General features: G+C 43.7%; 2 protein-coding genes across 2 annotated transcripts in view; one reads left to right on the top strand and one right to left on the bottom strand.

The window, feature by feature from the left end:
• LOC117505797 (pleckstrin homology domain-containing family O member 1-like) lies at positions 1-26065 on the top strand. The gene is given in 7 exon segments (XM_034165334.1): positions 1-118; positions 3262-3408; positions 16376-16522; positions 22585-22656; positions 22658-22690; positions 24939-25037; positions 25467-26065. Coding segments are annotated over 7 exon segments (1095 nt in total). The 5' UTR covers positions 1-103; the 3' UTR covers positions 26049-26065.
• Positions 19512-27974, bottom strand: part of LOC117505799 (acidic leucine-rich nuclear phosphoprotein 32 family member E-like) — a 292488-nt gene continuing 284025 nt past the window's right edge. The window contains exon 7 of the mRNA XM_034165337.1: positions 19512-19540. The gene's annotated coding sequence lies outside the window, so the exon portion shown is untranslated. The remainder of the gene's footprint in view (positions 19541-27974) is intronic.

Here is a 27974-nt window from a genome sequence, read left to right as displayed (position 1 = left end):
AGCAGAGAGTGTTCAGGGGGAATCCGACACCGGCGTCTCCGCGGGTCCGAGACGAGCGGACCGGACCAAAGCGGACCGGGGAGCTCCGGTGGGAGCCGCCGCCATGAAGAACAAACAGGTGAGTGCGAACACGGACGGTACCGGACAAACCGAGCCGAGACCAAGAAGAGCCTCGAAAATCCGAGTGATTTTGAAGGCAGCAACAAGCACGAGGCAGCTAAGAGGATTTCAAAATAAGAGCGTTACCGAACAACCAAAATAAATAATAAAAATATATAATATTAACTCGAGCACCGCAAACCGCCGAAAACACGAGTTTACAATCCACTAATCTTACCTTGGAAAAAAAATGTCTAAGGTCAAAGTCCTGTTAGAAGTGACTTTTCATACGATACATTAGATGTGATCAAATTTAGTTTTTCTGTTTCTGAATTCTTTTCCTGATCATTTTCACAGAACATTAGTTTTCTCTGCTGTGCAGTTTGTCACTTGGTTTCTGACTGATAACTGAAAGACAAACAGGCATAAAACTGGAACCTGCATCCAGTTTTGGTGGTGAAGGTAAATCCAGAACAGAAAAATAAGACTGACTCAGGCACTTTTTATTGAGATATAATGCAAATATATCTCAATAAAAAGTGCCCTGAGTATATATATATATATATATATATATATATATATATATATATATATATATATATATATATTGGTGCAGTGACAAGTTGACAAAGGGTTATCAGCTGGTTAAATAAATAAAAAATAATAAATTGTGATGTGAGCTTTCATAAGTGTGTATATATGTAATAATGATGTGGGGAAATTAGTAAAATTGCTGAATAAAGGTTAGAAAATGTTTTTTACTATCGATTGGTATTCTGTAAAGTAGTGACTTCAGTTTTACTGTCTCCATGTTTTGTGGTGATAAATATCTCAACCATTCATTTAGAGATTCGATTAGAAGTCTCACTTTCATAAGTCTGAATTTATCTCTTTAATTAGCCTCAGGGTTTTAATTCACATCAGGTTTTCCATCCTGAGATATTCTGTCAGAGCAAATTCATAGAATGGAAATGTTTTTCTCTCAATTTGAAGGGTCACATGACAGATGCTTTGACGTGTGTATTCTCCTAATAATTTAAGAATATACACCAGTTAAATTAATTTCTCTCTGATATGCTCCATATTCCAGTGAAGTGTTTTCAGATCTCTTTCAACTTGGTCCAGAAATTATTGAATAATCTTATCGTACTTCAGTTACTGTGTATCTGAGGCAATAACAATACGAGTTCAATAAAATCACTAACTATTCCTCAAAAAAGGGCAATACGGTTCATTCATAATGTCGACTATCAAGACCAAACTCACTCACTTTTCTTAAAATCAAAACTATTAAAATGAACAGACATAGTAAAATTCCAAACAGAACACATCTTATACAAGGTAAAAAATGACCTCTGACCAAAAAACATACAGAAATTGTTCAGGGATCAAGAGGGGGGACATCAATTACGAAGGAAATACAACTTCAAAAGGAACAAAATCCACACAAACGAGAAACAAACGATTCTGCATTTCATTCTATGGGGTCAGACTGTGGAACAGTATAAATGAGGAGTTAAAGCAGCGTCCAAACAGTTTAAAACAAAATATAAAGAATGTGTTTTCACAGGATACAGGGATGAAGTGTGAGAGTCACTCGCTGTTCACAGGAAACTGTTATTGATTATTTGTTTTATGGATTTATTTATGTTCATTGTTAGTTGGGTCTGTCTTTTCTGTTGTGTTTTGTTTTGTCGGTTTCTTTTTGTCTTTGTCTTTTTTTTTAATTGTATTGTATCATTATTATTATGACTATTATTATTATTATCATTATTATTATTATCATCATGATTGTTATATAAATCATCATACAGGGAGAAGAGGTGGGGTTAGATACATTTTAACTTCTCACTCCTTTTTCAACTACAGTTTAATTTTACATTGTGTGTTGTTTTATTATTTTTTTCTTTTATGTTCAAAATAAATCTTCTTCAATTCAAATCAATAATTTCCACTTCCAAGACAACTGGGTGGGGTGACTTTTTTCCTAACATCTTAGTTTAAGATGTTTTAAGCCGTCAGGTTCTGTATAATTGGACGTGTGGTCAGTTTGATTGACAGCGTTTCCACTTCTCATATTGTCTTTAGCTCGTTGTCCGCTCGATGCGCCTGCTAGCTGCTGTTGTTCTTCTTGTTGTGTTTGTTTGTAGTATTTTATTTTTAATTTTATTAAAAACACCTGGAATAATCTGTCTTCTTTTGGACGGATCATCTGAGACGTCTTTGCTGTCATATTCACACTGAGTCAAACTCTCCTCTTATTTAATGTTGTATGCTAATGGTGTTAGCTTCATCCATCAGCTCCACTTAATGTACAATTACTGAGAAAATAAGCGGCCTATAACTTTTAATGTCCACAACAAAGTAAACTGTTATGAGAACTGCTGCACAGTCCACAGAAATATGATTTAATAAACACAACTACAGGTTAGCCTGTTAGCTTAGCAGGTTCTGAATGGAAGAGGGGTGTGTTCAGATTTCCTTCGTCACACACTGAGCGACCCACACACATGCATTTTTGCACATTATTGGGTTCATTGTGATGTAGCCAGAATCAGTGCTGCCCACGTGGCGACGCCCACACATGGGTGTCGTATTGTCTGTTCTGTGTCTCTGTAGAAAACCTACAGGTGTGACATCATGCAGACTTTGTCCAGGATGGAGACCATCTGTGGTTCCCTCCTTACAGTATGAACAATCACTGCCTGCATCAAACACAAACACTTGAAGCACGTGGATGTAGAAAACATGCAGGTACCCTCCAGGAACAGAAGTGAGCTCTGACCCAGTGAAGGTTCACAGTTAAACATGTAGGAGGTCCTCAAAACAGCCAGAATGTTCTGTTTCATCTCCAACCCGAGACCACATTTGAACAGAAACAGAAGTGATTACAATGAAAGTCCTACAAATAACTGAAGTTGAGAAGAAGGCGACTGTTTTTTTTTTTTTTTTGGCCAAACTGAAAGTAAAAGGTGAAATTGGGAATTGGGAAACATGAGATTTGAAGACGAGGGGACCAATCTAATGTGCTGCGCGCCCAAGCCACCTTAAACATATGGAAAACATCAGCCAGAACCTCCCAGTTCTGCCCAGAGTCAAAGAACCCAGTGCAGAAAGAAAGAGGAAGTCCTGTGACGAAACGCTTGCCTGTTCTGGTTCCAGGGCCCACAGGACCCAGCTCAGCAGCAGGCTCAGCCCGACAAGGTCGGATGGATCCGCAAGTTCTGTGGAAAAGGCATCTTCAGAGACATCTGGAAAAACCGGTTTGTGGTGCTGAAAACAGATCAGCTGTTCATCTGCCAGAAGGAGGTGAGTCAGTGTGGACGTGATTTTTTTTTTTACCTGTCTGCATATGTAGTAATGGTAAATCCCACACTGGCTGAACTATTTATTAACATTAATACACATATATGCAATTTTTTCTTGTAAGACAGAAGGTATGTAGTGTGTGAGTGAACATGGTGTGTGTGTGACCCCCATCCGACCTTCCCGATCAGCCTACAACATCCTACTCAAAGCTGACCGACAAATTCTATCAGGAAGAGCCAACCCCCAAAACAACACAATGACAGAGAAGAACGAGGAGACGGGGCCTCAACCATACAACATACCAGGACAATCAATCAATCAATCAATCAATTTTTTATATAGCGCCAAATCACAACAAACAGTTGCCCCAAGGCGCTTTATATTGTAAGGTAAGGCCATACAATAATTATGTAAAACCCCAATGGTCAAAACGACCCCCTGTGAGCAAGCACTTGGCGACAGTGGGAAGGAAAAACTCCCTTTTAACAGGAAGAAACCTCCAGCAGAACCAGGCTCAGGGAGGGGCAGTCTTCTGCTGGGACTGGTTGGGGCTGAGGGAGGGAACCAGGAAAAAGACATGCTGTGGAGGGGAGCAGAGATCGATCACTAATGATTAAATGCAGAGTGGTGCATACAGAGCAAAAAGAGAAAGAAACAGTGCATCATGGGAACCCCCCAGCAGTCTACGTCTATAGCAGCATAACTAAGGGATGGTTCAGGATCACCTGATCCAGCCCTAACTATAAGCTTTAGCAAAAAGGAAAGTTTTAAGCCTAATCTTAAAAGTAGAGAGGGTGTCTGTCTCCCTGATCTGAATTGGGAGCTGGTTCCTCCCATTCTAAAACAAACAACCACATATGAACAAACAGTGACAGCAACAGTCTGTTGTCTAATTAGTGAGCATGCACACCCTAATCTAGGACACCAGAGTCTTGATCCCCTTAAGAGCACCCAAAACCGAATTGTGGTGTCGGCTACAGACACGCAACCATCCACACACAGAGACCCAGATCACAGCTAAATATCTGAACACTGCTGTGGCTGGTGTGATGGGCCAAGATAAAAGTACAGAACCTTACCATATGACGTGGACCACTCCAGCACGTCAGAAGCCATACAGCCGACCACAAACAACAACAGAAATGGGTGCAGGACGCAGGGGCCCAGGAGAAACCAGGAGAAAAAGGGCAGCAGTAGGGCACAGGGGCCAGGAAGGGCAACACCCAGAGCCACCGGGGCAGTACAACGAACCACCAGGGGAATGGCCAGGCAGCGCCGGAACACCCCCCCCGACACCGCCACCCCACCCCCACGGAGGCACAGGAAGAAACCCCATACCCAAGGGAAGCACACATGGTGCCAGCATGGGCCCACAAAAACGGGGTGCACCAGAACCACACCACCCAGGCCACGGCCCCCAAAGGGAGGAGCAAGCGGCGGCGGCGACAGGGGGCAAAGGAGCCACTGCAACCGAACCCAAAGTGGGGGCAGAGACTCCCAAGCCATACAAGGATGGGGCCCGGCCCCCAGACAAGAGACGAGACCCACCCCAGGCCAGGAAGCCCATGAAGCTCCCAACAGCCAATACCCCCCCAGCTCAGCCAGCAGGACCCCTTCCAAACTCTGCCCCAGCCCCCAATCCACCCCCCCACCCTGGACACCACCCCAATCACCAAAGCCCAAGATCGGGAGACCAACAGGCAAGACCGGGGCAACACCCCACCCACAGAGACCACAGCCCCAATCCCCCAGCAGCCATCCACCCCCCAGTGCCAACACCTGCGCACCACTGCCACCACCCACCCCCCCCCACCGGCCACGGGACCCCGGCCCCCACAAGCCCCAGAGTAAGGCCCCGAGACACGGCAGAAACCGGCGAGGCAGACCCCCCTGAGCCCAGACATCTACAGTCACCCAGGGCCAACCCCACATCCCACACTCACCCTACCTACCAACCCCACTATAGTTATTATACTTAATCTTCCCTGCTGTGTGCGACCACCTAAGTGTTGCAATAAAAGCAGGGCAGGAGACGGCAGGTGGCAGACTGCCGTGGGAGGCCACAGCACACCGTTGCAGCACAGCCTGCCCTGTAAACCCACCACCACCTAGTGACCCCACCTCTAAATTAATGAATGTGTTTAGTAAATGTGTAGAAATAAAGTGTGTGCATTAAAATAGCAGGTCAGGAGTGGCAGATGGAGATCGCAGTGGGAGGCTGCACCGCACAGCTGCACCACAGACTGCCCTGCAAACCCATCCCCAACACTCGACTGCAAAACTATTTGAACCCTATAATGTGCTACCGTACTTAAAACCCAATATGATGTGCGTGCGGGTACTAACCTGGTGAAGTGCATTAAAAGGATGTGACATGTGAGGCCCAACCCCAAGCAGCCAGCCGAAGGAGAGGCGCAGTGCAGGGAGCGGACCACACACACCGGCCCCACCGGGCCCTGTGGCCCACCCCCAGACCCAGCAGAGGCGCCAGGAAAACCACAAGACGGGAGGGGGGGGGAGGCAGGCACCCCTGGAGGAGCACCAGAAGCCCAGGGGAAGAACAAACCAACAGGGGGGACAGGGGGCCAGGCAGCCGGAGATGGACGAGTCACACCGCCTGGTGGTTCCCAAACCAGGGAAGGCACGAGATAGACCCAGGAGCGGCAGGGGCAGCCAAGGAACCAGAGGGAGACAGGTGGGCCCCACAAACCTGGAGGGAGAGGCAGGGGCACGGAGGGCCACATACACCCGAGCCACCACCCAGGCACCAGACCCCAGCCCACCAACGGCAAAGTGGACAGACCCAATGTGAAAAGGAATGATGGTCGCCCAGTTATCCCCTCCCCCACTGTCAAAACCACCCCCACCCCCCAACAGGACCCGAAGCCCCGCAGCGTGGCACCAGGGCCCCCACAGGCAGGCCGGCCAGCCTCCCCTAGGCATAGAGGCGCACCCACACCCCATAAGGGCAGAGCCGGAAGGGATCGTGGGCCATCACCCGAACATTTATGCCAGGCGGGTGAACTGTCCAAAAATGCCCTTGGACCCCAGAGGGTTAACTACACCAAGACCTGGAGAAATTGAATTTCATTCTGCCTGTAATGGTCGAGTGACAATAAAGTGAGTCTGAGTCTGAGTCTAATGTGGGTGGTTGTGGTGGGCACTGACGGGTCTGAAAGTCTGTCATCACAGCATACACCCCTGGCAAAAATTATGGAATCACCGGCCTCGGAGGATGTTCATTCAGTTGTTTAATTTTGTAGAAAAAAAGCAGATCACAGACATGACACAAAACTAAAGTCATTTCAAATGGCAACTTTCTGGCTTTAAGAAACACTATAAGAAATCAGGAAAAAAAAAATTGTGGCAGTCAGTAACGGTTACTTTTTTAGACCAAGCAGAGGGAAAAAATATAGAAATCACTCAATTCTGAGGAAAAAATTATGGACTCACCCTGTAAATTTTCATCCCAAACTAACACCTGCATCAAATCAGATCTGCTCGTTAGTCTACATCTAAAAAGGAGTGATCACACCTTGGAGAGCTGTTGCACCAAGTGGACTGACATGAATCATGGCTCCAACACGAGAGATGTCAATTGAAACAAAGGAGAGGATTATCAAACTCTTAAAAGAGGGTAAATCATCACGCAATGTTGCAAAAGATGTTGGTTGTTCACAGTCAGCTGTGTCTAAATTCTGGACCAAATACAAACAACATGGGAAGGTTGTTAAAGGCAAACATACTGGTAGACCAAGGAAGACATCAAAGCGTCAAGACAGAAAACTTAAAGCAATATGTCTCAAAAATCGAAAATGCACAACAAAACAAATGAGGAACGAATGGGAGGAAACTGGAGTCAACGTCTGTGACCGAACTGTAAGAAACCGCCTAAAGGAAATGGGATTTACATACAGAAAAGCTCAACAAAAGCCATCATTAACACCTAAACAGAAAAAAACAAGGTTACAATGGGCTAAGGAAAAGCAATCGTGGACTGTGGATGACTGGATGAAAGTCATATTCAGTGATGAATCTCGAATCTGCATTGGGCAAGGTGATGATGCTGGAACTTTTGTTTGGTGCCGTTCCACTGAGATTATAAAGATGACTGCCTGAAGAGAACATGTAAATTTCCACAGTCATTGATGATATGGGCTGCGTGTCAGGTAAAGGCACTGGGGAGATGGCTGTCATTACATCATCAATAAATGCACAAGTTTACATTGATATTATCCAAATTTTTCCAGAAACTGTGAGAGACAGCCAGGTGGAAACCATTTGGAAGATTCAGACGGCTTTCAGGGATGATTCTATGGGGATCACACAGATTAAGGAGTGTTACAACCGGCAGAGCTCCCCCAGAAGCCAAAAGGTTTTAGTCATGCTCCCAAGAACCATTTTACTGAAAAAGTCTGAGGGACCTAAAGGACATGGTTAGATGGCGAGGAGCTTTTCAAGTATGTGTGAGGCAAAGAAACAAAAATGCATAAAAGGTGGGGGTCTGGGAGGGGCAGAGCCCCCCCTGAAGCTAAAAGGTTTTTGCCATACTAGGGTGATTCTTTAACTATGGGCACTATTGGCCTTGTAAATGTAATTTCCACCACACCATTGCCTTACAATATAAAGCACCTTGGGGCAACTATTTGTTGTGATTTGGCGCTATATACATGTGCTCTGATGTCACTGTTTATCTCCATAGAAACTACCCAAACAATCTTTCATACAAACTGTTTAAAGGGACATTACAGTGTTGTGGTGGAAATTACGGCAATAGTGTGGGACAACTACATTTTGTTTAAAAAATCACAACAGTTGTATGACATTGAATACCCCAATTATGTTTTGATTATTTTACTGATATTTTATTCAAAGATATTTTAAAACATTAGAAAAAACGTTTCTTTACCATTCATTTTTATCATTGAAGATCAAAAGTCTGGGTGTGGGACAAGCACAAAACGGCAATATTTGCATATAATGATGCTGAAAAAAGGTGAAAAAGTCATCATAGACTACTAGAACAAATTTCTTAAACACACTTTCATTGTAAAGATAACTATAAAAGTGTGAAATGTCCCCTTTTTTCTGTTTTTCATACAATATGATCAAAGGACATAATAAGTGCCCGTAGTCTAAGAATCACCCACTAATGCTCCCCTGGAGCATTTACTCAAAATAAAGTATGAAGACCCTAAATGACATGGTGAGATGCTGACGAGCTTTGCTCGTTCATGTCCGCGACATATACATAATAAAGGGTAAATCTGAGACTTTGATGTTGTTACATTCTGACTGTTCTAATTCAATCCAGGAGCTGTGGACTGGATCAGGATGAATCCATTTAATCAAGTATTGTATCTGGTTAACCAGATAATAATGTAGAAAATTTGGTGCTTCCAGACCCCCTTGAGATTTATTTTTCTGAAGAGTAGCTAGACTAATTTTAGCTATTTTATTTTTCCAGTAAAACTTTGAAATGGCAGAATCAAAAGACTGAAACCATTTAACTGTGGGTTTGAATGGAATCATTGAAAAGAGGTAATTAATTTGTGGTAATATTTTCATTGTGATAGTTGCTATCCGTCCTAATAAGTAGATGGGGAGGTTGTTCCATCGTTTCAAATCGTTACAGATTTTGTCAGTGAGTGGGGCAAAGATCAAATGGGTCAGCTCTCCTAATTTAGAAGAGATGTTTATGCCTTGGTACTTAATATTGCCAGTGGGAAAGATATAGTGTGGATCTTGGGGCGAAGGATTCCATGAATCTTTAGTTAAAGGACAGTATCATTGATTTTGACCAGTTAATAACGTAATATGATACTGTGAGAAGGTAGTGATCAGTTTAAATACTTCTTGTAGTGATTTCGAGGGTTCTTGAAGATATAGTATAATATCATCAGCATATATATTGATTTTGTGCTCAGACATTGAAGAGTTGATACCCTTGATGTTAGCGTTCTGACGTATTGCAGCCGCAAGTGGTTCAATAAATATTGTGAATAATAGTGGTGAGAGTGGGCAGCCTTGTCTAGTCCCTCTTTGCAATGTGAAACTTTGAGAGGTGATCTTGTTAGTTGTGACTGTGGCCTTTGGTGAGTTATATAGAGTTGTGATCCAATGAATAAATGATTCTCCAAAACTAAATTTATGAAGGACTCTAATAAGAAAACTCCAACTGACTCTATCAAAGTCTTTTTCTGCATCCAGTGACACCACTATTGCCTTTGTATTGCTACGCTGTAATTTGTCAATGAGATTGAAAAGTCTTCTGACGTTATTGGTCGAATGTCGACCCTTAATAAACCCAGTTTGGTCCTTATGTATTATTGATTGCAATGTTTTTTCTAAGCGGGATGCCAATGCCTTAGCAATGATTTTCACATCAGTATTTATTAATGATAGTGGACGGTAATTAGAGGTCAGAGTAGGGTCTTTTTCTGGTTTCAGTATGTTTTATTGCTGCAGTATTCATGAGTGGGAATTGACCTTTAGTCCAAATTTCTGAAACAGTCCTAAAGAATAGTGGAGCCAGTATCTGCCAAAAATGTTTCAGGAATTCAGGAGGAAAGCCATCTGGACCCGGAGCCCTGCCATTAGTCATTTTGTTCAAAGCTGCATGTAGTTCTATGGTAGTTACAGGAGTGTCTAATATATCTGCATTTAGATTAATGAGGAATGATTGGATATCTACTGGATTAGGTGTATTCTCTGATGAATATAGATTGCTGTAGTAGTTCTTAAATACCTAATTAATTTCCTGTGGTGACTGTGTAGTTTCCAGCTTTATCCCTGAGAGATGTTATCCTTGATTTTTCTTTATTGCATTGTAGTTGATTTGCCAGAAATTTACCTGATTTATTGTTAAATGTTTAATTTTTTCTTCAAGGTCATTTTCTACAGAAGAGTATTGCATTCACTGGATAAAAAAAAAAACAAAAACTGATCACTGATCTCATAATTACGAGATCAGGATCTCGTAATTATGAGAGATCAGGTGTGTAAATTGTTTTATGTATATTCTTCCGTACTTCCAGTCCCTCAGCTCAGCCGATGATAAAACACTGCAATTAAACAGAGTGTGGATTTTTCCCTTGAAGTGCTCCCGGATGAATGTCCAGGGAGGAACACAGGGCGACTTCCAGCTTTCACTCACACAGCCCCACCGACCACTGAGGGACACAGTGGGGCTCACTCCCACCCGGGCACATGGCAGTCTGTGGGCCACGTGCCCCGCCTCGCTGGAGGAGTTTCATTCATCCAGGAACAGTTTAGTGGGAAATCCACACTTTGAGTGTGCCGTGGTGTGGATCACAGAGCAGTGTCGGAGGTTACAAATTGGCAGATTTTCTATTATGACTTGGGAATTCTCATGCTTATCTTTACAGAGGGACTGGAAGTATGGAAGCAATTACACACACACACACACACACAAAATAAATAAATAAAATAGGTTGATCTCATAATTACGAGATCCTGATGTCAATTACGAGATCTCTTCTCATAATTATGACATCAGCAGTCAATTTTTTTTTTTATCCAGTGAATGTGACACGCTTCCGTAATTTTCTAATTTATGTTCCATTTTATTTTTATAAGAAGAATATGAAATAATTTTCCCGCTAATTACTGCTTTTCCTGTTTCCCAAAGCAAAGGAGGAGAAAGACTGGGAGAGTCATTTCTTTCTATAAAGTCTGCCCACTCTCTTCTTACGATTTTATCAAATTCACAGTCCTTTAAAAGAGAGGCATTAAAGCGCCATGAGTGAGACGGTCTCGTAGTGGATTCTATGTGTATGGAGAGTGACACAGGAGCATGATCGCTGATAGTGATGGAATGAATTTTAGAATCAATTTTGGGAGTTATAGAATTACTAGAAAGGAACAATCAATTCTAGAATGAGACTGATACACAGGAGAGAAAATGTGGATTCCTTTGTCAATGTTAGCGGTTTGCTGTGCTGAAACAGATCAGCTGTTCATCTGCCAGAAGAGGTGAGTCAGTGTGGACATGATTATTGATTAGTTGTAACAGGTCAGCAATTGTGATTGATCACCATGGTAACAGGGTGTCAGAGGTCAACACAGGGTTGTCATGGAAACAGATGACACGTGGAATAAATATTAGCAGATTGTGGATTCATTTGCGTGGCATAACCGACTGCTGTGAAAGTGAAGAACAGCTGAGTGGTTTCTCCTGTAACTGAAACATAATAATTATCAGGTGTTTTCAGCTTCCCAGTGCCGTGATGATCCGTCATGATCTGGATTTGTTGATTGGCTTGAACGGCTTGATGAATCTGAGTTTTTTCAACCGCCCCGCTGCCCACAGGCTGGTACTACAGGGATCCTGGTGTCTGGGTGTGCTCGCACTTCTCTCAACTCATTTTTGCCTCCAGTTTCTGCTGCGGCTGTTTACAGGAGTCAAATTTCAGTCGCCTGCTGAGCTGCAGAGTCCAGTGGCTCCAGTTTCACAGGCAGAACACGAGAACCTCCCACTGTCCCAAAATATCTCAACACAACAGAAAGGACCAAAACATCAGGTGCTCACCTGTTAAAAAAAAAAAAAAAAAGCCACTATTGTTTGTTTTTCTCGAAGACAAACTCAGGTCTTTATAAAATGTGAGGAAACCAGAATCCAGGAAGAAAAGCTGGATTTAATCATGGGGAGGACCCATCCTGAATCCACAGCGAGATTTACCGCAAGCTCACATATAAGAAACACAAAGAACATTAGTATGGAATTCTATTTGTGCCACCTTCCTGAGCACACAGTGCGATTTTAGCAAGTGCATAAATTATATATGAAGAGAAAATACGAAATATGTCCCGTGTGCGTTCTGCTCTCAATGTAGCACAAACCCAGAAGAGGCAATCTGATTGGCTGTTCTGAATCCAGCAGGTTACCACCAAATATGTAACTTGTACTTTGAGTAATTTATAAATTCTTTTCTGTTTTACTTAAATTTGTTAGCCTTGTCAAAGTCATTTGATAAGACTATGTTGGTTTGTTTGTTTATATGTTTGTTTGTTGGTTTGTTTATATGTCTGTTTGTTTGTCTTGTCAAATTACTTTGACAAGACTATGTTTGGGTGTCTGTTGGTTTGTTTGTTTACATGTTTGTTTGTCTGTTGGTTTGTTTGTTTCTAAGTCTGTTTGTTCACCTTAAATTTGGAGCATTTTTCATCCGATTGACTTGTTGGTCAGAACATGTAGACTGCCTGTGTGTATAAGCCTATGACTTTTGGAGTGGTTCCATTAATATTTACCACTGATAACTGGGTCAAACGTCACAAATTTTGGGAACATTTAAATGAAATACCGCTGTGTCAAACACCAGAATTGCAGCTTTCTGTTACCAGATGGCACCGAGGTACAGGCAGATGGGCTGTGATCTAAAGCGGTTCTCTTTGCTTCATTACACTCAGGGATCTATGTGAAACTTCAGACAACAAGCAGCATTTTTTAATAATCACCGTTTTACATTTCCTCGTCGTCGTTCCAACAGGGTTCCGTTCAGGTGGAATACTTGTGAAGTTTGGTTTGCTGGTGAGTCGTCAGGAACAGCAAAATACTCGTAACTGCAATATTAAGAGGAAAAAAAAGGAGAGCTTTTCTCAGCACTGGAAAAACTTTTTATTAAAATAAATATGACGCACAGAAAGGATGTGAAAAGGAAAAATGTCCATCACAGCCTTTGCGGTGTCAGCAGCTACAGTCAGGCTGTGAGAAGGTTTGCAGCCCGCAGAGGGGCTCTGATCTAAATCCATTCTCTTTGTGAAAACCTAACACCATCTTCTAGAGCAAAAAACAAGCCAGCATTTTGTTCATAATCACCGTTTCGTCGTCGTTCCAACAGGCTTCTGTTCAGGTAAAATATTTTGTGAAGTTTGTCTGGTTTGGTGGAGGGCCGTCAGGAAAAACCCTATGTGCCGGCCCAGGTTTTGCTGGTCACAGGATGTGGGACTACTGTGTGTTCCCAGGGTGAAGAAGTCGTCAGTGTGTCAAGAACTTTTCTTATCGCTCTGTGGAACGGTCTCCCTATGACCGTGAGGCAGTCACGTGAACATTTTTAAGTCAAGACTTAAAACTTATTTTTATTCTCTTTCTTATGAATAGATTTCATTTTTTGTTTTATTCTTTTACTTGTGTTTTTAATTATGTATTGGATTTTTTTTTTTTATTACTCACTTATTTTAAATTTTATTTTGAACTGTTCTGTGTGAGGCGCCTTGAGCCAACGTTTGTTGCCTCAAGGTGCGTTATAAGCTGATTAAATTGAAAAAGCGAAATAGTCTGCCAGTCGTAACAACATTATTAAGAGTAAAAGCAGAGAAGCTTTTTTCAACGACTGTTTGGGTTGTCTCCTGCGTTGTCCCCAGGGACACGTGCTGATCCTCCCTGTGTGCACTGCTGTGATTTGGCTCCAGACGGACAGACAATTTGCTCCGTGAATGAATTTGGTCCTCATTTCAGCGTTTTTTTTTCCAGCTCCGTGTTGTGAAGATTTATGGACTTTTCCTGCCAAACGTGTTTGATCAATGATCAAAACTTAAAATATGATGTGTGAGGAGTTAAAATGGAAAAGTGACAAACAGACTTTGTGTGTGGGCAGCCATGAGTGCCACAAACATCACAGTCACGCATCACAAAAATCCACTGCAAAAAAAAAAACAAAAAAAAAAACGCTGTTTGGTTTATATGTTTGTCTGTTGGTTTGAAGAATAAAAGATTTATGTCCAATTGTGCTCATAAGTTTACATACTCTGGCAGAATTTTGTTTGGTTTTTTTTTGGGGGGGGGGGCATTTTTCAGAGAATATGAATGATAACACAAACTTTTTGTTTCTCAATGTGACAAACTTCATGATGAAATCATTTTTTTAATTGAGTCATTTCAACTTGTAATTACGTTCGAGTATGTGATTGCCTTTAATGTTGTGATCAGGACAGAGTAATTTCTAAAATATGAATTTGACTAGTGTTTGTGAATGTTTTAAAATTGTGCACAATAGGGGCGGGGCTTCTACTCGCTGTGCAAATGTCTTTTTGACTGAACTTTGACTTCATGGACATGTTTAATGATTTTATATTTTGTGTGTTATATTTTAACATTTCATGTTAAAATATAAAAGGAAACAGCTTTTCTGAATAATAATATAGCTGCTCTTTAAAGAGCCTTTGTTTTATTTTGAAGTGTAGAAGCAGGTGTTGGTTTGCTGCACTCTCTGGACATTTAACCAGATGAAAGTCTCCTCAGCAGCTTCAATCTCTGGTGGAGTTTTTGGAGACACTTTCCTCCCAAGTTGAAGAGCAGAGGTGTTTTCTTCAGTCTGACTTCAGGTTTTGGTGTTCAGTTCCAACACTGGAAGCTTTTGAAGTGTGTCTGTATTTAAGTTGTCTGCGCAGCAAATGTTCCTAATTGTGGGACAAATTTAAAAAAAATATATTTCTTCAAATATAAAGAAACACAAAACAATTTTAAAAACAAAGCAAAATCTCAGTTATTTAAAGTGGAGTTTTTTGTGGTCTCAGAAGTAACAAATAAAGCTGTAGCTTTATTTAGTCAAAATAAAAATAAATTGAACCATTTACAAATTAAACGTTCCCTCAGCTCAATTCTGATTCTGCAGCTAAAAGGCTAAGCTGACATTGGCTGAGCATTAAACCTTCAGCAGTACGATTTATTTTTAAATTATTCTCACCTCAGACAAATTTGCACAACTAGGGTCCGCTGGTCAAATTGGATGTTGTATATATACAAAAGTGAGGGGTTGAGTGGGTCTGCTCCATCACCCTGGCTGCAGTGTCTCACTCTGCCCAGGAATGTGGCCTGAACCCTGGCTGCTCCGTGCGGCTCTGCCCGCTGTCGTGGTCCGATCGATCCCACCGTCTGAGCAGTCCTCCCTCGGCTCAGTGACACTCCAAGAAGTCCCTCAAAAAAAAGCTTCTCTCAGCAGGGTGATGGGAGACTTGTTCTACTGCTGTTTATTTTCAGTTTTTTTTTTGTGGTTCTAACAGACAAATCTAAGATGGCAATTGCTCAGTTTTTTCATGATTTGGAAAAGCCAGTGTGACATAGCACAATCTGCGCCCCTCTTTCCACATCTGACGCAACGCATCCAGTGCATCCAAAGCAACGTGCCTGATGCATCCAATGCCTCACATGCAAAAGGAGGCATTATTTGAAGCTGATAAAGCATGCGATCTGAAAGGCCCTTTAGACTATATTTAAAATTGCAGCAGAAACATCACGTCAGATAAACTGTTTTTCCTCAGCCTGGAAAAGCTTGCACGTGTCCTGCAGACAGTCAGGGAATGAAGTCTGTTGACACAATAACTCTTGAAACTAAAACGACAAATAGATTCTTTCAAATTTGACAGATTTTAAATTTTTAACTTGGCTGCACCTGACTGACCCAAAAAGCAGCTTTTGTTTTGTTTGTTTTGTTTTTTGCTTATGTAAGATAGCTGATGTGTCTGCCACCTGCTGGACATGTCTGGGATTGTTGCAGGGAATACTCATCACATGCATGATAGAAATTAGGAGCAGGTGTGGATGAAGTTTGTCTGTTTTAATTCCAAAGCTGAGGTAGGTCTGGTGAACCCTACTTCCTTGGTCTGTGATGGACTGGTGTCCCATCCAGGTGGAGCACCCACTTCACGTGACAACCTGAGGATTGGCACGGACACCAGTGGGCCTCCAGGCCTGGATTGGGATTTTTTTTTTTTCTTATTTTCTAATATTGTGTGTGTTACCTTGTGCCATTTAGCTGGGTGGTTGCCATTCAGGACCCACACACGGCCTGCTAACTGCTTCTGCAATACCTTTGGTCAGCAGCAGCAGCAGCATCAGTATTAATATTGGCATAAGCCTTGCTACTACTGCAGCAGTCCACTCAGGATGTGAATATTGGTACGCTAATGTCTGAAATGCTACTTTTGTTCCCATTTCCTTATTTCTAAGATCCTGATGAAGGAGCTGGGTCGGGCTGATGAGGTACTGGAGCTGTCAGAGTACGAGCGCTGTGAGGAGCTGAAAAAGAACAAAAGCCGCAGCAAGAAGAACCTCAGCAAGTTCAGACTGCAGTGCTGCAGCACACCTGGAAACAAGGTGCCTGACGGTCTGCCCACCGGCCCGTAAACCCAATCATCTGTAAACCAGTCCGTCTCCCCGTAAAACCATAAACGCAACCATCCATTTAAACCTAACCATCTGTTTGTTGGTCCATAACCCGGACCGTCCTTTTGACCCTCTGTAACCCGACCATCCATTTGCCAGTACATAACCCGACTGTCAGCCCATAAATCCGACCATCCATTTGTCGGCCCGTAAACCAAACCATTTATAAACCCGACCGACCATCTGCAAACCTGACCATTCGCCTGCCCGGCCGATAACCCAATCATTCATTTGTCGGTCCGTAAACCTGACTGTCTGTTTGTCAGTCCGTAAACCTGACTGTCTGTTGGTCCATAAGTCCAACCGTCCGTTTAAACCTGACCGTCTGTCGCTCCGTAAACCCAACTGTCTTTTTGTTGGTCCGTAAACCCGACCATCCATTTTTGATCCATAAACTTGACCATCTGTTAGTAAACCCGACTGTCCATTTGTCGGCCCATAAACCCAACTGGCTGTGTGTCAGTCCATAAATCCGAAGGTCCGTTTGTAAGCGTGACCGTCTGTAAACCCCACGGTCTATCAGTCCATAAACCTGACCATCCCCTTGCTTGCATGTAAACCCAATCATCTATACACTGAACCATCTTCCCGTCTACCAGTAAATCCGACTGTTTGTAATCCGACTATTCATAAACCCAACTGTCTGTAATCCGACTGTCTGCCTGCAAGCCCATAAATCAAAGTCTATAAACCTGACCACCCATAAACCCAACTGTCTGTCTGCCTGCCCCGTAAAGCCAACCGTCCATTTGTCGGCCCATAAACCCGACCGTCCATTTCCTGGCACATAAAGCCAACTGTCTGTAAACCTGACCATCCACCTGCCGCCATGTAAGCCCAAACATCTGTAAAGTCAACCATCCACCTGTCAGCCCGTAAACCCGAACGTCCGTAAACCCAACCATCTGTAAACCTGACCATCCGCCTGCCATCCCATAAACCCGACTATCCACTTGTTGTTCCATAAACCTGACTGTCCATTTAAATCTGGCTGCCTGTTTGTTGGTCCATAAACCCAACTGTCCGTTTGGGTGGTCCATGAATCTGACTGTCTGTTGGTCCGCAAACCCGACTGTCCGTTTGTCAGACTGTAAATCCCACAGTCTTGTTTGTCAGTCCATAAACCCAGCAATCTGCTTGTCAGTCCATAAACCTGACCGTCCATTGTTGGTCCGTGAACCTGACATCCGTTTGTCTGTTCATAAACCCGACTCCCTGTCAGTCAATAAATCCGACAGTCCATTTCTAAACCCAACCATCCATTTGTCTACCCATAAACCTGATTGCCTGTTGGTCTATAAACCTGACTGTCGATCACTCCATAAACCCAACAGTCCATTTATCAGGCCATAAACACAACTCTCCATTTGTCAGTCCATAAACCCAACAATCCATTTAAACCTGAACATCTCTTTGTTGGTCCATAAATCCAACCGCTTGTAAACCTGACCATCCGTTTGTTGGTCGGTAAACCCGACTGCCTATTTGTCAGTCCATAAACCATGAGGTAGATGAATGAGTGAGTTTTTTGGCAGGTTAAATTGTTCCTTAGTGTGATGGTCTGTAGAAAGAAGCTGTTCCTGGGTCTGGTTGTTGTTCTCCTCTGTGACTTCGACCAGAGGAGAAGAATTTAAATAGGATGTGATGGGTCTGCAGAGATGTTATCAGCTGGCTTCCTGGTCCAGGGCAGGTATAAGTCCTGGATGGAGGGCAGGTTGGCTCAGATGACTTTCTACAGACCTGACAGTTGGTTGAAGTCTGTGCCTGTCATGTTTGGAGGCAGGGGGAAACCAAACAGAGATGGAGATGCACAGGACAGACTGGATGACAGATGTGTAGAAGATGAGCAGTTCCTGGGGCAGGTTGCACTTCCTGAGCTGTCTGAGGATGTACATCCTCTGCTGTGCCTTTTTCCTGATGGGGTCTATGTAGGAGGTCCACTTCAGATTCTGTGGATCCCAGGAACCGGAAAGTGTCCACAGTAGGCACAGTGTTGTTGAGGATGGAAAGGGGTGGGGGTGATGGTGGGATTCTCCTGAAGTCCACTGTTGTCTCCACAGTCGTGAGCAGGTTCAGCTCCAGGTTGTTCTGACCACACCAGAGGACGGACTCTTCCACCTCCTGTCTGTATGCAGCCTTGTCACCATCCTGGATGAGTCCAATGATGGTGGTGTCGTCCGCAAACTTCAGAAGTTTTAACAGAGGGTTCCCTGAGGTGCAGCCGTTTGTGTAGAGGAGAGCAGTGTTGAGAAGACCAGTGAGGAGAGCACTCACCCCTGAGGGGCACCAGTGCTGATTGTCCATGTGCTGGATGTGAGACTCCCCAGCCTCACCTGCTGTGTCCTGTTCATTGGAAAGTTGGAGATTCACTGACAGGTGGGAGAGCTGGCACAGAGGGGTTGGAGAGTTTTTTTTGTTTTTTTATTTTTTTGTGGAGAATGTTGGGGATGATGGTGTTGAACACCGAGTTGAATTCCAAGAACAGGATCCTCACGTATGTACCTGCAGAGTCCAGGTGCTGCAGGATGTAATGCAGTCCCATGTTGAATGGATCCTCAACTGACCTGTTTGCCCAGTAGGCAAACTGCAGGGGGTTCAGCGGGGGTCCTGTGATGTCCTTCAGGTGGCTCAACACCAGCCGTTCAAAAGACTTCATGACTACAGATGTCAGTGTGATGGGACTGTAGACATTTAGTCCTGTTAGGGAGGGTTTCTTTGGGACTGGGATAATAGCGGAGCATTTGAAGCAGGAGAGGACCTCGCACAGCTCCAGAGATCTATTAAAGATCCAGGTGAAGATGGGCATCGGCTGATCAGCACAGAGACACCATCAGGTCCTGGAGCCTTCTTGATCTTTTGCTTGCAAAACTGCTGGCAAACATTGTCTTCACAGATTATTGGTGCGGGTGGCACTGCAGAGTGTGTGTGTGTGTGTGTGTGTGTGTGTGGTGGGGGTCAGAGGTGTCCAGGGGGCAGGTAGTCCACTGTTCTTGGGGTGGGTGAAGGCCTCTTTCAAATCTTGCATAACACACTTTCAGCTCCACAGCCAGTCCGAGGTTGTCCCATCAATCATAACAGAGACTGAAAAACACACGTCAGCTCTTTGTGAACACATGGACTCAGAGGAAGGGCGGGAACACAGAGGAGGGCCGTGGTTATGGTGTCTGCAGGACCTGCTTATAAACAGTTCCCCTCCTGCTGATGTTCTTGTCTCTGACTGGTCAAATGCTTTTATGACAGCAACCAGAACCTGGTTCTGTTTGCATGTAGATCATATGTCAACTGGACTCATTTTCAATTAGTAACGTCGATAAACTGATGTGCTCTTCAAACCTCATCTCATTTTCAACTGCTTATCTGGGTTTGGGTCGCGGGTGCACCAGCTCCAGCAGGGGACCCCAGACTTCGCTTTCCTGTGCCTCATCAACCACCTCTGACTGGGGGATCCCGAGGTGTTCCCAGGCCAGTGTGGAGATATAATCTCTCTACCTAGTCCGGGGTCTTTCCCGGGGTCTCCTCCCAGATGGACATGCCTGGAACTCCTTAGGGAAGCTTACCAGATGCCCGAACCACCACAGCTTGGCTCCTTTCAACACGAAGGAGCAGCGACTCGAGCTCCTCATGGATGACTGAGCTCTTCAACCAGTCAGTAACATAGTGACTATCATGAAAATACATTTAAATCCAAAGTTCACTTTGATGAAATATTAACAGTGTGACATTATGTTTGAGGTAGTTTAATGTGGAGGAAATGAAACCACACACAAAGCTTTCTCCTAACAACACCGCGCTTTATTTTAATTCAGCGCTTGGAACATCAGTAAATATTCACAGAAAATTTCCATTTACCTTTGTTGCTGCTTGCACTGACGTGTTTCTGTTGAACTGAGACCAAAAAAGGACAACTTGCTGCTTGAAGCGGCTGGACGACAAACAAAGCCCCCATCTTGCACTGACCTGTGCATACGTGCAAGGAAGTTCACCTGGGTTGCCAACTTTGGGACCTTGGCTGGAGTGAGACTCTGCACACAAAAATGTTTTGTAAGCCTAATTTAAAAAAAAAAAAAAAGTCGTCCTTTACTAATAAAATTAATAATAGAAGGGAAACTGTTTTTGATTCTTCTCCTCTCCACGATCCTTCCTTTTTCCAAAATATTTCTGTAAGCTCATCTACCAGCATGTAAGAGGCTGGGGGGGGCAGTTCTCCTTTGTCTACAGAGGATAGAGCAGTTTCTTCTTGAAGCCGCTCTTCTCTGTTTTGCAGAGGGTAGAACTACACATCAGCTATGAAACATTTAACAGGTAGGTGCTCAACTGATTTTAAATTTTGTAAATGTTTGTAGCTGTTCAGCTTTATTTTCCACGTTATCGGTCTAATTAGTCCGAAAATAGTTTTTAAAGTTATCTAACAGATAATCCGATAATGAACACATTATCTTCGATAATTATCGGTTTATCGGATTATTGGAACTGTGCCCACCATGGTATGGGTCAAAGACAATGTGGGATCAGTGCAATAAGAGACAAATGTCTAAGTGGAATGATGTAATTTAGATGTCTCTGAGACCCCCCCCCCCCCCCCAAAAAACTATCTCTGATGTTCTTAATATTTACTGAAGTTTTTACTGTGTGTTTAAGCTTTGTGTGAGGGTGGGCATTGTTTTTGTGGATGCACAAGTAAATTCTGTTGTGCCGGTTTGCTGTGCAATGACAATAAAGGTGCTTCTGTGATTCTGATACATGTAGTTCATTCGGCTGCTCTGGTTTTGTTCTGGGTCGCCACAGCGGATACAACCAGATCCGCACTGGTAATTGGCACAGGTTTTATGCCGGATGTCCTTCCTGGCACAACTCCAGTGTTACCTGGAGAAACACACACAGCTGCTGGTGTTCCAAAGAGGTCTCCCATCCAAGAATTAACCAGGTCCTGCTCTGCTTGGCTTCTGAGATCTGACAGGATCAGGCTGACACAGAGCAGACCGGCTGCTGATACATAAAATTGTAAAATTTGAGAATGACCTTGACCTCTAATCACCAAAATAATGTATTAATTGATGCTGCATACTGGAAAACATAGGAAAGCACATCTTATTTGCTGAAATAAACAGAAAATTGACTGATTTATGAGAAATTTCAAATTTCCCGCTCACCCAGATTTGGCCCTGAAAGTGCTCACCTACAGGATCCAAAAAGTGTCAATTACAGAAATAAGGGAAAATGCCACAGCACGAGCAGTGGTTTTTGAAGGTCACTGGCACCCCGTATGAGGAATCACACTCACTTTTTCCATCTACCCATCAAAACTTTTTACTATATTTTTTAATGTTAAACAATCTGAGGCCATTTTGACATCAAATTTTGAACTGACCAAAATTCAAGTCAACTTTTGCCTGATGGAAAAATTAACTTTGCCATTCGCCCACATTTTTCTCTGAGACGGCTCGTTAATTCAAAGTGGTGACAGCTACGGTATGAGCTATGAGAAATGTTTGTTCCATGGGAGATCAAGTTAACAAAGAGGCTGATCTACAGAAAAAAGGAAAGGAAAAAAAACTGACAGCATGGGGTGGGGAGGGGGGTAGTGTTCAATCAGCCAATGAGAGGCCCCAGTCTCCTGTCGCCGCCGTGTCCGTCAATAAATGTGAATTCTCGCTGTGCTTGTAATTCACTTTGCGAACTTTAGGATAAAATTTATATCCTTTAAAACATGAAGTGAAGCATGTTTAAAAAAAAATAAACTGCAGAATGACTTAAATTTTAAATTTTTGATAGTGACGGTTGTAAAAAATCATTCCAGTAGATGCTAATGTGTAAAACCTGTTTTGGGGGAATTTCAGACAAATTTGTCATATTTCAGCAAATCTACCAACATTTTTCCTGCTTGTTTGTAAATATCAGTTTTTATCTCAAAACAACATTGATTACATGAAGACCTGATTTTAAAGTGAGCGTTGTCATGGCGTTAGCGCTAACCTGTATGTGTGTGTTTGAAGGTTCCAAACTGGTTTTCCTGGCTGTCAGTCCAAGAGGATAAGGAGTCCTGGATCCACATCCTGAACGCTGCCCATCACACGAGCCAAAAACCGAATCCTGGATGAGGTATCGTCATCAGTCCTGATCCACATCGCCATCCAGCTAGCTAGCTAAGTGCTGTCGCAGCAAAGGCTCAAACTGAACAAAAAATTCAAAGTCTATAAGTCTTTAAGGAACCAGGTCCAGTTCCATTATTTTCTGTCCAGCTTTAGAACTACATCATGTGCAAAAGTTTTAGGCACGCTGGACTCCTAATGTCGTCATCGGTTTTTCCCCCTTTCCAGTTAATTAATAAAAGTAATCAATTATGTTTGATTTTAAAATGATGTCACAAAGCTGCTGATTATAAAAACCTGATCACAGATTTAAAAAATATTTTTTACTGTCTTGTATTAGAACTTCTTCGGGCATACTTGTGGTTGCCGGGTTCAAAGTGTGACCCTTCAGGAAAAAGGTGTGTCAATCACAGGAAGCTGTCTAGATTAGATTAGATAGAACATTATTGATCCCTTGGGAAGCCTCTGTCAGCGTTCACATTTTAATCACTTTGCCCTCATTATATTCATAAGTTGCCCCAACGTGCTTCAGAAGGTTAAAGTTGAACCTCACAAGTCTCGTGAATTTGTTTACAATTTTCACAGTGTGAAATAAAACAAAACAAAATGCGAACCAAGACATTCTGAGTGATGAAGAGGACCATTCTCCGAGCAACTTTTATGACGCTGATGAGTTTGAACTGGAGGAATTAACGGCAAACGAGCTGGAAGTGGACAACGTGAAGACCAACAAGATGAAGACGCGGCTCAGAACAGCCACACAAACTAATTATTAACCTCTCGGTTTGTACGGGAAAAACAGACCTCATGCTGGACAAATAACCCTCCTTGTTTTGATGCAGTTTCAGTGGGCTGCACTGCAGCTCTGTGCTTTGGGTTTCAATTCAACCTTTATTTAACCAGGTTAGTCCCAGTAAGACCAGACCTCTTTTACAAGGGAGACCTGGACAGGTTTTTGAGGTTTCCAGTCCACCAACCTGGATGTCCTTTGATGTGGGAGGAAACCGGAGCACCCGGGGGGAGGTGATGGTCCAGAAGATCCTTGGTTCAAATCCCAGCCTGACCGGAAAACCACTAAGGGCCCTTGGGCAAGGTCCTTAATCCCCAAGATGTTCCTGGTGTGTAGTGAGCACCTTGCATGGCAGCACTCTGACATCGGTGGTGTGTGTGTCTGTGGGAATGGGTGAATGTGAGGCATCATTGTAAAATGCTTTGAGCGTCTGATGCAGATAGAAAAGTGCGATATAAACACAGCCCATTTACCTGGAGAAAACCCACACAAACACAGGGAGAACATGGAAACGCCACACAAAAAGGCCACAGGTGGGAACTGATCCCATGACCTTCTTGCTGTGAGTCAACAGTGCTAACCACTAAGCCACCATGCTGCGGTGCTTAAATGATGTTTCTTTCATCTGTGATGTGAGAGTGAATGTTACTTTAATAAAAAGAAAAAAAAAAAAAATCACATCACTTTGTTTTTAACTTGGCTGGTTGTAACGATGCACCGTAACACAATATTACGTAATTACGACTTTGGCATTTAATTCAAATGGAAATTATCCAGCCTTCACGGGTGACTGAATTGCAACGTTTGGCTTTATTTGGATTAAATACACACACAGAACCTGGTGAACCCATGGACGAGTGAACCTTTGGATTGGCGAACCTTCACACTGAACCTGTTATAGTATATTCTGAACCTTCAGACTGGTGCACCCTTCCTCATTTTTAAACTCACAGCAAACTAACGTGCAGAAGTTAGCGAGCATGTGTAGAGTTTTAATGTTAGCATTGTCCCACTTTGCGTGCTAGCATGTTAATGATAATAGCATGTTACTGCATTGACACATTTCCCGTGTACCTCCAGCTGAGATCTCACACCTTCTGTCAGCAACAGACAATGTCCTGACGTTTTGCTAAGTGAGACTGTTAAATGAATCATCTGCAAACGCATAATCTGTAAAAGGTCATACAGGTCATCCCTGGTTCTCAAGACCAGTAGAGGCTCTCTGCTATTCTTTTCTACTCTTCTATTTTACTCTTCCTTTTTAGATATTTAAATATACCTTAGTATACTGGCATAGTTCCACCTTAGAACTGGAATATAAGATATACCGTACTGAATTTTCATACAGCTTTAACTCAGACGGCGCCGTGTAAATCCAGCCAAAGCCTCTGATTAGCCAATCAGAAGCTTCCTATCGTTAAGGTGGTGGGTGTAATTTTGTGAACCAGTTTTCTGTCCACGTCTCCAGGTGTCTGCAGAAGATGGTCAGCTGTCTCACCCGACCCGAGATCGAGCCAAGATCCCGCATGGACGCCGGCTGCCGACGCGAGGACACCTGCTGGCCATGGTTGGTAAACTGCATTTTTACACTGTTCAGGTTGTGTTGAGCTCAGAAGGTCCCGAAATATTGGACCAGCTTGGACGTGAGCCCAAAGTGCAAACTCTTTTAGGACTTTTAGTTTTACTGACAGCTTGTCAAACGCTGCTCATCTGGATCCAGATTACACAGACGTCTGGGCTTTTCCAGAACATTCTCAATACTTGAGCCACCAGCAGGGGTTCTTGATCTGGTGAGTTGTTGTGGCTTCTTGTTGAACATTTTACCCACTGACTGCACGTTGGACAGGAAACGACAGACAGACGTTTGTTGTGTCTCTGTTCCAGCTTGTCCAACATTCATTCTTGAAAATGCAGGAAAACTCAACAAAACTCCAGCGATGCTGCATGTGGCAGAATGTGCCCAAATATTAATGGTCTTTCCCATCTGTGTGTCCAGGCTTCCACTTCAGACGGGATCCTGACTCTGGATCTGATCCAGGATGACAGCCCGCCCCCTCAGGGTCCAGACTGCTGTGACACTTCCAGGTCAAACACGGTCTCTGCTGACACACCCGGGACTCCTGGGAAATCCCCCGGCCTGCCCAGGCCGGCACCAGTCACACCGGAACAAACGTCACCGACCCAAATGCTGCAGCCAAGTCTGAGCTCTGAGAGGAGCCACTGTGCCTCCGTGGATGAAGTCCTGACTCATTCGTCCGTGTCCGTGCCGTCCATCGGCGAGCTGCAGGAGCTGATCAGGCAGAAGCTGCAGAAGACCGAGCGGCTCCTGGACGAGGTGCACGTGAGCGGCGAGGCTACCACGCTGGCCGACAGCAAAAAGTCTGCAGAAGGAGCGCGTGCTGAGGCTCACAGACTTCTGAAGGAGGCAGCGGTGGCCTGGACTCAGGCGAAGCAAGTGCTGGAGGAGGTGAAGGAGCTGAGGGTCCTGTACCAGCAGCTGGAGTCCCGAGCAGCAGCTGAGGTCTCACCGCTCACACGCTCCAACAGCACCGCACAGAGTCCACATCATCTGATGTGAAAGTCCAGAACCGAGACAAAGAGGAACCCAGAGGAAACATTCAGGTATGGGATCAGCTGCAGCTCCTCTGTAACCCTCAGCAGGACGACGCAGGTTCAGAACATGAATGATTTGACAGAAGGAACAAAGTGTGTTCAGGTCCTTTGTTCTGGTTTTATGAGCTGGGATCCGGCTAGTGCTTTTCAAACTGTGAGCCCCCTCACAGTTAACCCTAACCCCAGGATCTGTTTGTCTGAAGATAATGTCAGTTCAGTACAGTTTGGTGTACTATGTGTGTAATTGGTGTCAAATGGTGAAATGTTCTTTGCTCAAGAACTTGAGTGTTGTATTTGATACTGTTCCTTTCCAAAGTAGAAATGGGGCCTAATACGAGGGCTGTCCGTAAAGTATAGGTCCTTTTTATTTTTTTCAAAAACTATATGGATTTCATTCATATGTTTTTACGTCAGACATGCTTGAACCCTCGTGTGCATGCGTGAGTTTTTCCACGCCTGTCGGTGACGTCATTCGCCTGTGAGCACTCCTTGTGGGAGGAGTCGTCCAGCCCCTCGTCGGAATTCCTTTGTCTGAGAAGTTGCTGAGAGACTGGCGCTTTGTTTGATCAAAATTTTTTCTAAACCTGTGAGACACATCGAAGTGGACATGGTTCGAAAAATTAAGCTGGTTTTCAGTGAAAATTTTAACAGCTGATGAGAGATTTTGAGGTGATTCTGTCGCTTTAAGGACTTTTCACGGAGCGAGACGTCGCGCAGCGCTCTCAGGCGCCGTCGTCAGCCTGTTTCAAGCTGAAAACCTCCACATTTCAGGCTCTATTGATCCAGGACGTCGTGAGAGAACAGAGAACTTTCAGAAGAAGTCGGTTTCAGCATTTTATCCGGATATTCCACTGTTAAAGGAGATTTTTTTAATGAAAGACGTGCGGACGGGTCCGCGCGTCGGGACGCAGCCGACGACAGGAAAAACACCTCCGTGTTGATAACCATTTGTAAAATTCAGGCGGCTTTTGATGGCTTTCAGTGGAGTGAGTATATGAGAAATTGTTTAACAGCTGGAGATGTTCCAACTTGTCCTTAAGGCTTCCAACAGAGGTGTTTTTCCTGTGACAGAGCGTCGCGGCGGCTGCGAGCCGACGCTGCAATCCGCCCGCACGTCTTTCATTAAAAAAATCTCCTTTAACAGTGGAATATCCGGATAAAATGCTGAAACCGACTTCTTCTGAAACTTCTGTTCTCTCACGACGTCCTGGATCAATAGAGCCTGAAATGTGGAGGTTTTCAGCTTGAAACAGGCTGACGACGGCGCCTGAGAGCGCTGCGCGACGTCTTGCTCCGTGAAAAGTCCTTAAAGCGACAGAATCATCTCAAAATCTCTCATCAGCTGTTAAAATTTTCACTGAAAACCAGCTTAATTTTTCGAACCGTGTCCACTTCGATGTGTCTCACAGGTTTAGAAAAAATTTTGATCAAACAAAGCGCCAGTCTCTCAGCGACTTCTCAGACAAAGGAATTCCGACGAGGGGCTGGACGACTCCTCCCACAAGGAGTGCTCACAGGCGAATGACGTCACCGACAGGCGTGGAAAAACTCACGCATGCGCACGAGGGTTCAAGCATGTCTGACGTAAAAACATATGAATGAAATCCATAGTTTTTGAAAAAAATAAAAAGGACCTATACTTTACGGACAGACCTCGTATAGCTGTAAATGGTTAACTTTATCTGTAAAACTGCTGATTTTGAGAAGAACATGAAATGATTATTGTGGAATTGTAGTAATTTTCTGACTGTTCACTTGAATGCCTGTACTGGGCAAGGCAGGGAATCTATTGGCACAGCAGCCCCACCAAGACTGTTTTTCACCAGCCGCCACTGGAAGGTAGTTATTGAAATAAGCCATTTCTCATCTGTTCAGGGTCAGGGTTCAGGTT

Source organism: Thalassophryne amazonica, unplaced genomic scaffold (assembly GCF_902500255.1).
Source record: "Thalassophryne amazonica unplaced genomic scaffold, fThaAma1.1, whole genome shotgun sequence".
NCBI classification, from domain to species: Eukaryota; Metazoa; Chordata; class Actinopteri; order Batrachoidiformes; family Batrachoididae; genus Thalassophryne; species Thalassophryne amazonica.
The sequence above is the reverse complement of the archived record's forward strand: the minus strand, read 5'-3'. Positions and strand labels throughout refer to the sequence as shown.